The sequence below is a fragment of the Trichomycterus rosablanca genome, chromosome 13, assembly GCF_030014385.1.
Source record: "Trichomycterus rosablanca isolate fTriRos1 chromosome 13, fTriRos1.hap1, whole genome shotgun sequence".
Classification (NCBI taxonomy): Eukaryota; Metazoa; Chordata; class Actinopteri; order Siluriformes; family Trichomycteridae; genus Trichomycterus; species Trichomycterus rosablanca.
The window spans coordinates 23,371,318-23,388,391 of NC_086000.1; the positions used below are offsets into that span (position 1 = coordinate 23,371,318).

Genomic DNA, 17,074 nt, shown 5'->3' on the forward strand with positions numbered 1-17,074 from the left:
GAAATACTGAAGCAGAGCATGATCCCCTCCCTCCGGAAACTGGGTCGCAGGGCAGTGTTCCAGCATGATAATGACCCCAAACACACCTCTAAGACGACCACTGCTTTATTGAAGAGGCTGAGGGTAAAGGTGATGGACTGGCCAAGCATGTCTCCAGACCTAAACCCAATAGAACATCTTTGGGGCATCCTCAAGCGGAAGGTGGAGGAGCGCAAAGTCTCGAATATCCACCAGCTCCGTGATGTCGTCATGGAGGAGTGGAAAAGCATTCCAGTGGCAACCTGTGAAGCTCTGGTAAACTCCATGCCCAGGAGAGTTAAGGCAGTTCTGGGAAATAATGGTGGCCACACAAAATATTGACACTTCAGGAACTTTCACTAAGGGGTGTACTCACTTTTGTTGCCGGTGGTTTAGACATTAATGGCTGTATATTGAGTTATTTTGAGGGAAGAATAAATTTACACTGTTATATAAGCTGCACACAGACTACTTTTCATTGTGTCAAAGTGTCATTTTGTCAGTGTTGTCCCATGAAAAGATATACTTAAATATCTGCAGAAATGTGAGGGGTGTACTCACTTTTGTGATACACTGTATATGTATATATATATATATATATATATATAAGCAGAGATAATATGTGCATAAGTAGAAACCCCCCCACACACTGTATATAAACTGTTATATAAAAGTCCCAAACCCACACAAATAAAGCCAGTTTTTCCCTTTAAATGAAGGTTCCTTTGGTGCTTTTGCTTAGGAAGAAGCTTTAACAAGTAGAAACTACAGAAAAACAACACAGACCAGCATTAGACAGTTTTGAAACACATTTCTGCTTCCTTATACTGATCTATTAGTGTAAGATAGACATCACTGGTTTTGTTTTTAAAACATAGATACAGTGGACCTTTGTGTTACGAACAGTTTACCATACGAACATTTCGGGTTACGTACGAACAAATTTTGGATTATGAACAGAAATTAATGAAACACATGACGTCACGAACAAGTTCACTCCAACCGTCTCTCTCTCTATAAATATACAGTGAGCGAACATTTGAACAACGGATGGTGTTTTTCCGGTGTTTTCTTTATATTTTGTAAATTTCAATATTAAAATGTCCCCAAAGAATGTGCAGAGGAAGTGCAGTGCTGTGTACTGATGTAAAAATCTATTGCATTTGTTGTGTTGTATAATTAGTCCTGCCAGTAGCTGTCACTGTGTATCAGACAGTGGGGACAGTGAGTGATAGAGATGAAGGAAATCGCTGAGTAAAGTATTATTTCTTTCGTGCAATTACACCTACAAAATACAATACTGTTGAAATAAAGAAGGAAATAATAGAGAAATATGAGAGTTGTTGATTCTGGTAGATACATTTAAAAAAAAAAAGACGGAAATTTATTATGGTGTATGGTACAGCACACATACTGTACTGTGTATTTTTGTTTATTATTGTTTATTACAGTAATGTTTATTCTATCATTTAAGATTTAAGGGAAAATATACTTGTATTTATAACAAAAAAGACCATTTAAGACATTAGAGAGGTTAGCTAAGAGGGTGGTTTGGGAGGTCTGGCACGGATTAATTCTGTTTACATTATTTCTTATGGGAAAATTGGTTTAACTAACGAACATTTTGACTTAAGAACAGCCCTAATAAATTCGTAAGTCAAGGGTCCACTGTAATCCCTGTTGGTATTTGCTGTACTTGATTACCAGCTGACCTGCTGGTCAGTGTGGTTTGTTTTAGCAGAATATAGCTCTACCTGAGATATTAAGCCACCAATCAAAAACTTTAGGAGCACAGCTACCCTGCATAAACCAGAGCTCACTTACCCAGTAATCCAGCATAACACCGCTACTGCCCAGCTTAAATATGAATGACCAATTTAAATTTAAATAAATAAAATAATCAGTTCAGATCAGTTTATATATATATATATATTATTATTATTATTATTTTTTTTTTTTATTATGTAAGGGCTCTTAAAAAATAAACGTATTTAACATATTTCACAGTATCCAGGGTATGTGAGTTTTTTTTTTTAATGCATTTTCTCCCCATTTTCCTCCCGAGAAAAGCTAAAAGCTGCTGATGGATACCCGATTGCATCCGAGGAGAGCATGTCACTGCCCACATATCTTCCAACCTGTGCACAGCCCTCCTCTTTTTGCCACTGCATTCTGCACAGACGTCTCTTCCGCCAATCAGGGTCCTTACACAGTGTATAAAGAGCCCACTCACACATAGTCCAATCAGCACGCCCTAGCAGATACGGTGGCCAATTAGTATCTGCTGCAGGCACTTCCAATTATGCCCACCAGATGGCACCCATCCGACCGGTGGCAATGCTGATGTGCTAGCGGAATATACCATTTTATAGCTATACTCCTAAATATAAGAAGTAAAAAAAGTTTATTTGAAACAGCTTTACTGTTTTGCTTCCTTAAAAATACGTTCACAGACCGAGATAAACGTCAGAAAACAACCACCTAACAGCCATTGTTTACCCAGTGCTTACCCAGAATGATTGGGTAGGCACCTGATTGGTCAAAAAAACTGCATTTAATAATTTACAATTCTTTTCTGGCATATGTCATGTTTCTTTATTAGTTTGATGTTAATAATAAAATGTAGGAATATTTATATATTCATAATTTTATCCTGGCCAAAAAATCTACTGGAGGGTTGGGGCCCCTAATGGCTAGTGCAGAAGCTCCTACATTTAATTACAGCTAGTTTAGTATAGGGCTATGGTTAAAAAATAAAGAAAATAAAAATATTTAAAATAAAAATATAAATGTTAAAGAATAATTTTTACTTCATGAATTATAAACAAGTGTTCTTTGGAAACATGTACAGGATGTGTAGTGCTACCTAGTGCCACTAGACCTACAGCAGCCCTAATCAGGACTAAGTGGTTGATAAAAAATATTAAATACTTAAATTAATGAATGTATTACACTAAGTATTCCACAAAAACAATTATATCATTGCCATCATACTGGGCATGGTATCACTCTTATTACTGCAGCCTGCAATCTCACCTATTCATTAATTCATTCACGACTCATATTAAATATGTTTGATTACAGCAGGCCTTGATTACATCTTGAGTGTTTCAACTTAGAGGGGACAGAAGCTATATAAGGAAAAAAAAATCAATAGTCTAAAAGAAGGCAGCATTCTCGTAACTCTTAAACACAGTTCTTAAAAGTGTGCATTATCCACAAGCTGTCAGCTGACAAATGAGAATTCATCAGATTTGGAGAAGCAACCAGTTCTGCATTTTAAAACAGCACTATGCTTTTTCATTGCCGCTGGTTTGAATCAGTCAAAGAGTAAAACAGACAATTATTGAGATCTACATCTGGCCCGCAGCATGAGAGAGAGAGAGAGAGCGAGAGAGAGAGAGAGAGCAGCTTCAGCTCATGCTCGTCAACTATAATTCACCAACATTCCAAACAAAAATGTAACTCAGAAGACTGAATTTTCATTTAATTAGCCAGAAACAGCTAAATAGCCAAATAAGTCTTAAAAAACATAAACAGTACAAACAACAGGAATCACAATTATACTGAATATACTTATAAAAGATGGGAACTCAAATCACACTTGGGTTAGTTGGCTTGTGACTTAACTCTAAAGTGACGACTCAACATTTCAGCCTGAACACAAACATGTAAATGTTATCTATTTATTTATTAGGATTTTAACATCATGTTTTACACTTTGGTTACATTCATGACAGGAAAGGTAGTTACTCATTACACAAGATTCATCAGTTCACAAGTTTAATGTCAAACACAGTCATGGACAATTTTGTATCTCCAATTAACCTGACTGCACGTCTTTGGACTGTGGGAGGAAACCTGAGCTCCCAGAGGAAACCCACACAGACACGGGGAGAACATGCAAACTCCACACAGAAAGGACCTGGACCGTCCCAGCTGGGGATCGAACCCAGGACCTTCTTGCTGTGAGGTGACAGTGCTACCCACTGAGCCACCATGCCACCCAAAACATGCAAATGAACAAAAAAATCATAAAATGCACCTTAGCTGAAATGAAATGGATGATTTTGATTATAAGGTCTGATTATTTACGTGAAATTAATCACCATATAAATAAATTAAAAATAATAATACTAACAAAACAGACATTTATTAGAGTTTTTTTGTGGTACATTCATCTTGAGAGTCTTATCACATCCAACAGGTGACAAAAATGCCCTAGAACCAGTAGGTTTTCACCAGTAAGCTTATTCCACCCAGGCTGTAAGGAGTGTTGCGTAAAATGATTTAAAATAAGTGAAACTGAAGTAACACATGGTGAACTCTCATAAAAAGAAACAGTATAGTATCTAATATTAGTTGTATTTGTGTATTAAATATAATCTTACATTATGGAAAATCAATAGGACTTTTTACACTAATGAAAAAAGCATAGCCAATAAATGTGGTCAGTAATTAAACAACACAGGCCACTGAAATCTATACACCCATCAATTTACTAATTCAATTTACTTACAAAAAAGCTTATAAATTCTATAACACTGTTAAAATTACAAAGTAAATCTTAATATGTAGAAGAGTAGAATCATTTGCAGATTCCATAGGTAGCAAACAGCACAAGGGTCTTAATGACCTGAGTTTACACCTCACCTACGGTCACTGTCTGTGATATATATATATACAGTGTATCACAAAAGTGAGTACACCCCTCACATTTCTGCAAATATGTTATTATATCTTTTCATGGGACAACACTATAGAAATAAAACTTGGATATAACTTAGAGTAGTCAGTGTACAACTTGTATAGCAGTGTAGATTTACTGTCTTCTGAAAATAACTCAACACACAGCCATTAATGTCTAAATGGCTGGCAACATAAGTGAGTACACCCCACAGTGAACATGTCCAAATTGCGCCACAGGTGCTCAATTGGGTTTAGTCCATCACCTTTACCTTCAGCTTCCTCAGCAAGGCAGTTGTCATCTTGGAGGTTGTGTTTGGGGTCGTTATCCTGTTGGAAAACTTTTTCGAAACCAGTTTTCGAAGGGAGGGGATCATGCTCTGTTTCAGAATGTCACAGTACATGTTGGAATTCATGTTTCCCTCAATGAACTGCAGCTCCCCAGTGCCAGCAACACTCATGCAGCCCAAGACCATGATGCTACCACCACCATGCTTGACTGTAGGCAAGATACAGTTGTCTTGGTACTTCTCACCAGGGCGCCGCCACACATGCTGGACACCATCTGAGCCAAACAAGTTTATCTTGGTCTCGTCAGACCACAGGGCATTCCAGTAATCCATGTTCTTGGACTGCTTGTCTTCAGCAAACTGTTTGCAGGCTTTCTTGTGCGTCAGCTTCCTTTTGGGATGACGACCATGCAGACCGAGTTGATGCAGTGTGCGGCGTATTGTCTGAGCACTGACAGGCTGACCTCCCACGTCTTCAACCTCTGCAGCAATGCTGGCAGCACTCATGTGTCTATTTTTTAAAGCCAACCTCTGGATATGACGCCGAACACGTGGACTCAACTTCTTTGGTCGACCCTGGCGAAGCCTGTTCCGAGTGGAACCTGTCCTGGAAAACCGCTGTATGACCTTGGCCACCATGCTGTAGCTCAGTTTCAGGGTGTTAGCAATCTTCTTATAGCCCAGGCCATCTTTGTGGAGAGCAACAATTCTATTTCTCACATCCTCAGAGAGTTATTTGCCATGAGGTGCCATGTTGAATATCCAGTGGCCAGTATGAGAGAATTGTACCAAAAACACCAAATTTAACAGCCCTGCTCCCCATTTACACCTGGGACCTTGACACATGACACCAGGGAGGGACAACGACACATTTGGGCACAATTTGGACATGTTCACTGTGGGGTGTACTCACTTATGTTGCCAGCTATTTAGACATTAATGGCTGTGTGTTGAGTTATTTTCAGAAGACAGTAAATCTACACTGCTATACAAGCTGTACACTGACTACTCTAAGTTATATCCAAGTTTCATGTCTATAGTGTTGTCCCATGAAAAGATATAATGAAATATTTGCAAAAATGTGAGGGGTGTACTCACTTTTGCGATACACTGTATATGTTTTTTTTTGTTTTTTTGTCAACATAGTATTCCTTCCACCTCCATAAAACATGGAGAATGGTATTTATGTATTTGAGTTTTACGCCACTTTATACACGATTGTGTTATTTATGGCATGATCGGTGTTATGTTTAAGTCCTCCTTTTTTCCTTGTTTCTATTTGTCCATTAAATTTTTGTTCCTGTCAGGATGTTTAGGATTGTTCTTGGTTGATGGTTTCTTTAACAATTTCAGGTATGTGTAGCTGTTGTCTCTCTTTTGTGTATTTGTGACATTCAATCAGAATATGCTTTGCTGTGAGCCATGTTCGGCATCTTTTACATTTTGGAGGGTTGTCTCCTTGTATTAAGTACTGGTGAGTGATTTTTGTATAACCTATTCTACATCTTGTGTGTATAACTTGGTCCACTCATCTTCCCTGATGCATGAAAAAAGCTGGCTTATTGCTAATATTTTGATGTATCTCATAGAGTCAATGTCTCCATAAAACATTGAGAATAATAGACACAATCAATTTGCTAAATGACATTGATTTTTTTTTTTTTTAATGACAACTGTTTTAACAATGTGGAATTGACAGCAGCCAACAATATTTTGGTGAGGCATGAACAGTGTTTTTTTTTTTCATAGAATATTCTAATAAAATTAAACAAGAGTTGTCTTCGCATTTGAAGTTTTTCTGAACAGATTTTATTTATTGTGAAATGTAGCTTATTTTAGGATATCTGACCTGCCATCTGAATGCTGTTACCAGAAATTTAATTGAGAAAAGTTAAAATTAAAAAAAAAAAAAAGACTCACTTATGGTGTTAACATGGTTGATTATGATTAGCTTGACAAGTTGTTGAAAGTGGTAAAATATCCATCTATAGAATTCACAATGCTATGTTGCCTTAATGTAATCTGAAGTAAACATACTGCTAATATGTGCAAGAAAGTGAACACAAAGACAAATTAAATAAGATTAATATACTGTGTTTTAGTAAGCTGCAGAGCCACCACTGGCTATCAGAACAGCTTTAATTTAATTTGGTATCAATTCTACAACTCTCCAGAACAGTGCTAGATGTATAAAATACAATATATTTAATTAAGTTTCTAAACAGAGTTTTATTGCAAGACTGAACAACCCCCACAAGCTTTAATGCTTTTACTGCTGTATTACTGTGGTCTACTAACTAAATGATCCACAGCCTGGTGTGGTCTGAAGCTGGGGGTTGTAAATCTCTATTATATGCATGAGATGCAGTGTCAAAATAAAGAACAATCCCAGTAACCAATTAGCTGATTTTTTAAATAAAATAATTTAATTGTGTGAATCAAATCAATATATAATCCTGTTCTTATTTTGGAGAAAGGTAAATGACCTAAATAAATATATCTAAATGTAGTGCATAAAGCCAATTGTTATAAGTCCTTGTTAATAATTAATTGGACATTGGTGCAGAGCATTAGTCATTAAAAATCCCTAGACAACTAGCTTAGCAGTGTCTGGATTCAGACCTAGGCTTCCTGGCCTGATACCCAATACTATGCTATTTCTAGGCTCTTTGAGGACTGACTGCTCCTTTGTTTGGCCATCAGAAAATGTCCTGGCGTGCCTCACTGTCACATTGTAGCTGGTGCACATGCTGCTCGATCTTGACCGGAACAAATTAGTCCTTAGGAATGTCCTTGGGCATTTTGTTTAATTGAAAGACATTGGATCACAGATTGGCACAGCTTTATGGGAAGAAAAAAACTGATCCTGTGGCAACTCAAATAATAAATAATATAAAAAAAAATGCCAACAAGTGCAAGAGCCAGGCTCACTCTCATAGCCAGTTGTGCCCTCCGGAGGCAGTCACAGTAATCGATCTGACCATATTAGAATACAATAAAATGCCTTTATATGTCATATACACCGATAAGGTATAACATTATGACCTCCTTCCTAACTGACTGGTCAGCAGCTATGCAGCCCCATATGCAACAAACTGAGATGCACTGTGTATTCTGACACCTTTCTATTAGAACCAGTATTAACTTCTTCAGCAATTTGAGCTACAGTAGCTCGTCTGTTGGATCGGACCCACACGGGCCAGCATTCACTCCCCACGTGCATCAATGAGCCTTGGCCGCCCATGACCCTGTCGCTGGTTTACCACTGTTCCTTCCTTGAACCACTTTTAATAGATATTGACCACTGCAGACCGGGAACATCCCACAAGAGCTGCAGTTTTGGAGATGCGCTGACCCAGTCGTCTAGCCATCACAATTTGGCCCTTGTCAAACTCGCTCATTTTTCCTGCTTCTAACACATCAACTTTGAGGATAAAATGTTCACTGCTGCCTAATATATCCCACCCACTAACAGGTGCCGTGATGAAGAGATAATCAGTGTTATTCACTTCACCTGTCAGTGGTCATAATGTTATGCCTAGTTGGTATGCCATGAGTGGACATATACAGGTGTACAAAAATTTTTTTTCACATATCCCAGTTCGTTTGAAAGCTGGGGTCAGGGTACAAGATCAGCCATTGTATGGCACCCCTGGAGCAGAGATGGTTAGGGGCCTTGCTCAAGGGCCCAACAGTGGTTGCATGGCAGACCTGGGATTCAAACTCTCAACTTTTCAATTAATAGACCAAAGCTCTACCCATTAGGATACCACTGTCCCATTATTTAAAAAAAAAGATACAATAGTATTAAATAAATTGTCGGAATGGCTTATGCTTGCCAATAACCACTACAACTGACTGGTTAATGAACAATTCTAGCAGGTAGATGCAGCAATTCTAGTCATAGCATTGTATTGTTTATTTTTAGCTTATTGCTTACTGACTCTTACATTAAAAACTTACAAGTTTGTAATGGCTATACCAGACCAAGTAGCCTAGCACTGAATCCAAAGATAAATATTAAGAACTGGTCATTAAAATCCCAAGACAACACAAGCAAAACAATTCATTATAGACTAAAGGCAGGCTTGTAGCACATTCGCTGTAATATTTCCATCATGATCAATGAATAAATGTGCAGACACGGATACAAACAGAACTCTTGCGTTGATGTTTTTTCTTTTCTTTTTTTTTTTTTTTTACTTCATGATAGGCACTAAAAGCCAAATTGCACCAGAAATGGTCCAGCACATCAACAAACAGAAGCAAGTCAATAAAAGCTCTGCTGGGTCTCAGATCATAATGCACCCATGGATCAAAGGCAGTGCACAGGTAGTCAGTCTAGACAGACAATGACTCCTGATGCACCTGAACCTAGAGCATTAGGGGACTGTGTATTTAGTTCAGCCTACATGAAATTATTAAGCCATGAGTGGACAGCCTGCAACACACCCCCACACCCCCACACACACCCCCACCCACACACCCCCACAGACCCCCACCCACACACCCCCACACACCCCCCCACCCACACACCCCCACACCCCCACACACCCCCCCACCCACACACACCCACACACACCCACACGACAAAAACATTGGTTTCCACTAAAGGCTCAAATGCTATTGAATGAGCTTCTGAGAATTGGGTAATTACACAATACAAGCCATAATCTAGATAAAACGATAACTGAGAGCACATTGCATTACTGCAGAAATTTCAAATAAACTTTACAGTCTTTTAAGTGTATTGACATTTGCAATTCTTTTTCTACTGTGACCTATTACTTACACCCATATAAATCTGTCTCATAGAAAAAACCGTACTCTGCACTCTCCTTGTAATGCATTTACAGCCCAGCCAACATAAATCTCCATACTTGGCAAGGTAAAACAATCACTGAGGATATGCCATAGTATAAACTTCTAAGCACTAAACCAGTCTGCCAAGAAAAAGCTGAGAAAAAAAATAAGAGGTATAAAACTGAAGACAGAAAAAGAGCTGACGAGAATGTGAGAAGGTGTGAATAAACACAAATCTTTTCTTTTGATCTCTGTTGTACTGCTGTTATGTTGGATTAGCATTTTTACTGGCTAAGCCCACGAGAAGAGAGTTAAGTGTCGGACTTCAAACTTAGGGTAAATTTAAATAGATTTTTTTCCTTTAGTCTGTTGTATTGCGGAACCAAATAAACATCAGGTCACGGCATAGATGTCTATTGCCTTTTTTTCATGCATCAGTTTTAGTTTCACAGCAATGTTTAATACACTCTGTGCAGCTTGTTTTATAGGCTGTTAAACTTGTTAGGTGGCTGATGTACACATTTGTAGAGTCCAGATATTTAAAACTTAGCCTCTGGCACTATGGTAAAGGAAGTGTAGTTTAACCCAGACAAACTAATTATAGTGACTAAAACGTTTTGTTTATTATTTTCTAAATACTACAACTACAACTAATAATAATAATCTTAACCAATGCTAGCTGTAACAAATGGGCTAGACGAGACAAGAGGGGGCAAACACACGTACAGAGATGCCTTACAAAGTATTTAATAATAACATAAGGGTACACAAGACCAGCCACAAACACAAGACCTATGCTAAATGCAAAAAGTAACATACTTTTTTTGTGGTGGTGTGTAATTACATGTCAATGTCTAATGAAGGATTCCACGTTGAGTGTGTTTTGTCCCTTTGGGGATTCCATAATGCATGGAATAGCGTGCTCCTGACACGTGATCATTCTATCTGGTGTGTCTGTGCTGTACTGTAACGGAAGAAGTTATTGAAGTGTTTTGCTCCCAATAATTTGTTAATGTACCATTTATTTCTTAATTAAATCATGCTAGTACACAATTAAAGATGCTTGGTTACACTAATCTAAACTCACATGAACAATGCTAAACTAACTGCTATGCTAACTGCTAATGCTAATCACTAAACACATGAAACCTATGGTAATGCTAAACATGAACTAAACTACCACAAGTCATGAACAAGACTAAAACACTAAACAAGACTTTTAAGCATGAGCAAGAACATAAACAAGAGAATCACCAAACCAACATGAGTAAGAAAACCAAATCTGCATAAACAAAAAAACCCAAATCATGACAAAACCAAACCAACATGAATAAGAAAACCAAAAGCATGCCAAAACCAAAATAGTCTCAGCTGAAGGATCCACAGCTGCTCGCTTAAACACACTGAGCAATTACCTGCAACGAGGAGCAGCTGTGGATCATTAGCTTCATTGACCAATCATTATGAGGAGGAGTTGGCCTGACATCATAAACAAGGTCTCCTCCACCATGTGCTCTCAGAGACATGGGCATGGCACCTACACACTAAACATGCTCTGGGAGCACAAAGAGGCTGAATTTGCGACACTAGTGTACAAAATGTGGTTGGTGGATTGCTCATATGCATTACAGGTTGCATGTAACAGTTTAACAACTTATGTCACTAAGCTAAAAAAAATATATATATATACAGTTCTACATTAGTTTAAATTGTACTTTTGAACCTAAAATACAAAATCTGAATAGGACTTTCTGTCAGCTGAACAGGTATTAATTAAACCATTTAAATAATCTATGTAAATATATAATTAGTTTTACCTTGTGTTTTTTTTTAATGGGGGTGGGTAAAGTATCCCATAATAACTGTGATTATACATATGAAACATTGGCACACAGCTAAAAAGCAGGTTAAATAGACAGCTAATTAGTTAGCTTCAAATTCTTTATTCATTTTTCCCCCCCAATCTGGCATTATTTAACATCTGACAATTCAGATCACAGATCACAGTTGTACAAGAGATTTTTTTCAGTTTTGTTGTCTACATGTATCAGTTAAATATTAATTAGTACTAGGGTATGACTGTGTAGATGACAAGAGCACACAGCTAACAGGCTATGACAGCTCATGCTCTAATTAAACATATTTACATGTTCAATGTAATTAGCTTGAAAGTGTACATGCTAAACAGAACACAGTGTCACTCTAAACCTACAACAATGAAAGAAATAATGAAAAGTTCCAGTTTTGATGGGAAAATGTTTTTTTACAGACTTCTGTACTGTGATGACTAACTGTGATCACCCCGAACACTTTCAATACAACCAAAAGCAAACAACCAAGAGAAGTAAACCAATTAAAAATTATTCAGTGTAGCGGGAACTAAGTAATTCAGCAGAGCTTAACATTTTTAGCACTAATTCCCTAACTGGAGCTGGTTACTGACACGGCTATCTAAAGCTAGAATGGCCAGCTGGGCTTGATGCCTATAATTGATGCCATTTTCACTCCATCCACTTTCTTGCTCCCAGATTATACCATATAATCAACAAGCTATTTCCAGACTCACTGCAGAAATAGACCAACATGTTGCCTCGCTGCAAACTCCCTGCACAGCACGGTGGACTCTTAAACACCCAACTAGACATTTTTTTTATCTTGATTTTTACTGATTTAACCACTTTATTGGAAGAGAAAAGTAATTTCAACAAGCTATGTATTATCCAAACCTGATTACCTACTCAGCAGAACAGTGATTTAATTTTGTACCTCCAACTGAAAGACATGGATGCAGGGAACATTTTTCATCCTCTCTTCACCCAAACAAATGCATCTTATTCTATGTCATTCGTGATGAATTGAGGTCACTGAGAGCGCAGTTTTGCAACTGCAAAAACTTTCTGTTAGGTACATCTACAGTACAATAGCAAACCTATTGCTAAAAAGTGTATTCAGATAGATAGATAGATAGATAGATAGATAGATAGATAGATAGATAGATAGATAGAGAGATAGAGAGATAGAGAGAGAGAGAGAGAGAGAGAGAGAGAGAGAGACAGACAGACAGACAGACAGACAGACAGACAGACAGACAGACAGACCCAGTAGTTAAACAAGGAAAATAAGAAAAACTAATACATGTAGAACAACTAATAATGTACAGTACAACTTGCAGTATAAATATATACAATATATCATCATAGGTATAAGCATATACAATAGGAGTAATAATATACATTGTTTCATATATACTGTATATTATATTATTAAAATGCTATATATAATTAAAATGTTATATTATAAAATGCCAAATAATTTTACATTATTCAATTCAACATCAATGATTACCATATACAAAAAACACTGACAGACAACATTTTTTGTCAAACTTTTTTTATTTGTTTTGCTCAATTAATGGAAATGCATTTTCACTTACAGTTCAGTGAACAAAATGTCTTTCAAACAGCGTGTTTTCTAAAGTCTCACTCGCTACACAAAAGTAAAAACTGTAAATGGAAAACAAACTATTAAGGTGTCACAGTGTAAGGACAAAATAAATGATATCAATATTTCAGTGTCAGAAACACTCGCTCCAGGTGGACTGACTGTAGTTATCCTCCTGAACTCATCTTTCACCTAAGACAAAGATTAAAAAAATAACATAAGTTAGTAATTATAAAGTTTATGTAGACCTCAGAATGTTATGTTACATATTATAACTCATACAGATTTATTTTTAAGTAGCAAAATGGGCTTTCATAATCATGAGACAGAAGAACTATTTTAGAACCAACGTTTTAAGCCCACGTACATTAAACGGAACAAGTTATCCCGATTAATATAACTACATAACATTAACTCTGCGATGCTAACGGATGCTAATTTGGAGTCAATAGTGTAGAAAGTTAAACAACTTTTTAAATATTTATAATATTAACTGGCATGGTAATATAATTTCTTAAAAAATGACAACTTACCATAAAACAGTCCACTTTGGCCAAAGTATGTCCTCAACAACCGAAAAACTTTGTTGTGAGAAGACTTGAGAAGATTCAAAAATCAGCAGCTCGTTTTGCACTTTGTGTGTGAAACATGTCCGGACTTGCCAGGCAATGCGCATGCGTGGAACATATAGTAATATTTACTAGACGTTTTCAGTTTTGCTTTGCTTCAATCCAAGAAATAAAAAACATAGTTAATTTTACTTGGTATTTAGAATAAAATTTACTAATGTATTTGATAACAAATTATTACAAAGAAACACCAAGTAACACACTAAATTATATGTGAAATGCTTAAGTAGCAAGACTGTACTAGAATATTCTTGTATAAAGTACTTTAAAAATCTTCACTCTATTTACTAGGTCAAAAAATCATTTTTTGCAGTGTACACCGATCAGCCATAACATTAAAACCACCTCCTGGTTTCTACACTCACTGTCCATTTTATCATCTCCACTTACCATATAGGAGCACTTTGTAGTTCTACAATTACTGACTACAGTCCATCTGTTTCTCTACATACCTTTCTAGCCTGCTTTCACCCTGTTCATCAATAGTCAGGACCCCCACAAGACCACCACTCACTGTCCACTCTATTAGACACTCCTATCTAGTTGGTCCACCTTGTAGACGTAAAGTCAGAGACGATCGCTCATCTATTGCTGCTGTTTGAGTTGGTCATCTTCTAGACCTTCATCAGTGGTCACAAGACGCTGCACACAGGGCACTGTTGGCTGGATGTGTTTGGTTGGTGAACTATTCTCAATCCAGCAGTGACAGTGAGGTGTTTAAAAACTCCATCAGCATTGCTGTGTCTTATCTACTCATACCAGCACAACACACACTAACACACCACCACTATGTCAGTGTCACTGCAGTGCTGTAGAGAAACAGATGACTACAGTCAGTAATTGTAGAACTACAAAGTGCTCCTATATGGTCAGTGAAGCTGATAAAATGGACAGTGAGTGTAGAAACAAGGAGGTGGTTTTAATGTTATGGCTGATCGGTATATATAGAGATAAATATTAAATATTAAAAATATAATATAAGATATAGGTATGAATGAGTATAATAGTGGTAATATACAGATAATAATAATAATAATAATAATAATAATATAGATTATAACCGACATATACATACTGTATAGGTATAAATATAAGAATAAATAATAATTAAAGAGGAATATGTAGGCTTGGATTTGAGTTTAGTTTTAGTTTAATGTCCCCGCCATCGTGTGGTGTTAAACAGTCTGACTGCTTGGGGTACATCAGACTTTCTCAGCCTGTCTGTAGAGCAGGACAGAGACAGCAGTCTATCAATAAACACACTCCTCTGTCCTGTGATTGTGCTACTAAGAAGGTGATCTGTGTTATCCATGAAATATTGATTCAATCAAGCTCAAGACTTTTAAGTTGTGGTCTTAAACTAAAAGTACTGTTATCAAGTGCTGGCAATATAATGGTCACATCTAGATTTACCACATACCTGAAAAGCATAATTAATAATTGCAATCCAATACTAAAAGTCCTAAAATGAGTCTCTTACCCGTACTCTGTTATCGAGGTCCTTCTTGATCCACTTGATAACCGTCTCATAAACCAGCTCCTCTGCTTTAGCGTTAAGACTATCATTGGACAGGTAGCCGATAAAGTCCTCTTTTGAGATGTTGAGGATCTCCTGCTGACTCGCCACCTCAGGAAAGTTCTGCAGAGCGAAGGCCTTGGCCATGTTGTGAAGCTCTGTGCACTGCATGGCCTCAGCCATGGCCAGCACTCCCAGGCAGTTACTGGCCGTCAACTGCTTCTCTGTATGAGATTACCACCCGCATTCATTCATGCAAACACACACAGACACAACCTTGTAAGATGCATTTACAACACAGCCTTTGGGGATAGTGTTTGCTGGATTGAATTTCTGTGTGCATTTTGTGAAGGCGGCAGGTGTAATATCTCTGGCAGATGGTGGGAAAAAGAATGGAGAGGAAGAAATCGATCGGACGCAGTAGCAGGCGGCTAACCCAGGACTTTTGATTAGCACTGACAGACAGATTTTTTTTCTTACTGCACAAAAGTCAACACATCGACTTTACGGTCTGTAGTAACTTACATCGCAGCCATGACAAACAAAGAATTCGGGATGTCTCGTGACTGTCAGTTCATATGCAGAGACTACAGGAACAAAGCAAACATCCCTGGTCCCTCACAAACAATTCTCAGGTGTAAACTGAAATCTTGCTGTGTTGCTGTGAGTTATTAGGCATCGCAAAAAGAAGGGGTGGATAAAATAAACTAGTAAAAAACTAAATAAATAAAAAAAGCACAAACTAAGCTTTATTCATTAAACTAATGCATTTTTCCTCTTTTTCTTCCAGTTTTAGTGTCGTCATCAGACCTCGATGGTGTCCAAGGAGGGTGTATATTCGCCAACAAACACTCCCTCCAATGTGTGCCCAGTCCCCTGATCCTTTCTCATTCTCTCATACTTTGGTGGATTTGCATGTGAGGTTGGATTTATGTACACCAATCTCTGCCCTTCTCCACTTCTGTACAGGCACCCTGGGCAACCAGTGTTCCTACACAGCATTGAAGAACCCACCCCCCTTTTAGTTCGTCTTTTTCCCACCCAGCAGACCTTTTTTTAATGCAATAAATAAATAAGAGAATTAGTACATGCCAGCTTAAGTGCTTAGTAAAGAGGTGATGAAGGTTTTTATTCGTCTTTTGAAGACTTGGGTGCAAGTATAGAGAAGAGCCTTGATGCTGGTCTTGCTTGAGTTCTGGGTGGAAGATCAAGTCGAGCAAGACTAGTGGCTCGGAGGTATTGTGGTACAGAGTGAGTTTGGGGCTGGTCCATTTTTGGCTTTGTAGGCGAGCATCAGTGTTTTAAACTACAGGAGGCCAGTGAAGAGAACGTAGCAGTGGGGTGATGTGGCAGTGTTTAGGTTGGTTAAAAACCAGGCGAGCAGCTGCATTTTAAATGAGTTGCAAGGGTTTAATAGTGGACATAGAGGCATCTGCCAGGAGGGAGTTGCAGTAGTCCAAACGTGAGATTACAAGTGACTGGACAAGAATCTGAGTGACTTCCATGGAGAGAATTGGACAAATCTTGATATTGTAGAGGAGTAACCAGCACAATCTTGTCATGTTGGCTACAAGAGAAGAGAAGGTCAGCAGGTTCTCCAGGACAACACCAAAGCACTTGCCAATTGTGCCTGCTAGGGGGCGCCCAGCCCTACTCTCCAGTAGCAGAGCTAAGATAAGGGCAGATGTAGC

The 17,074-nt window shown here is 37.8% G+C and overlaps 1 protein-coding gene across 6 annotated transcripts in view; it reads right to left on the reverse strand.

Annotated features, from left to right (window-relative positions):
* LOC134325082 (kelch-like protein 29) overlaps nucleotides 1–17,074 on the reverse strand; it is a 279,536-nt gene that overhangs the window by 128,342 nt on the left and 134,120 nt on the right. For all 6 annotated transcript variants that reach the window (XM_063007116.1, XM_063007115.1, XM_063007112.1 and 3 more), the window contains one exon: nucleotides 15,348–15,607. In XM_063007116.1, the coding sequence (XP_062863186.1) occupies nucleotides 15,348–15,607 (260 nt within the window). The remainder of the gene's footprint in view (nucleotides 1–15,347; nucleotides 15,608–17,074) is intronic.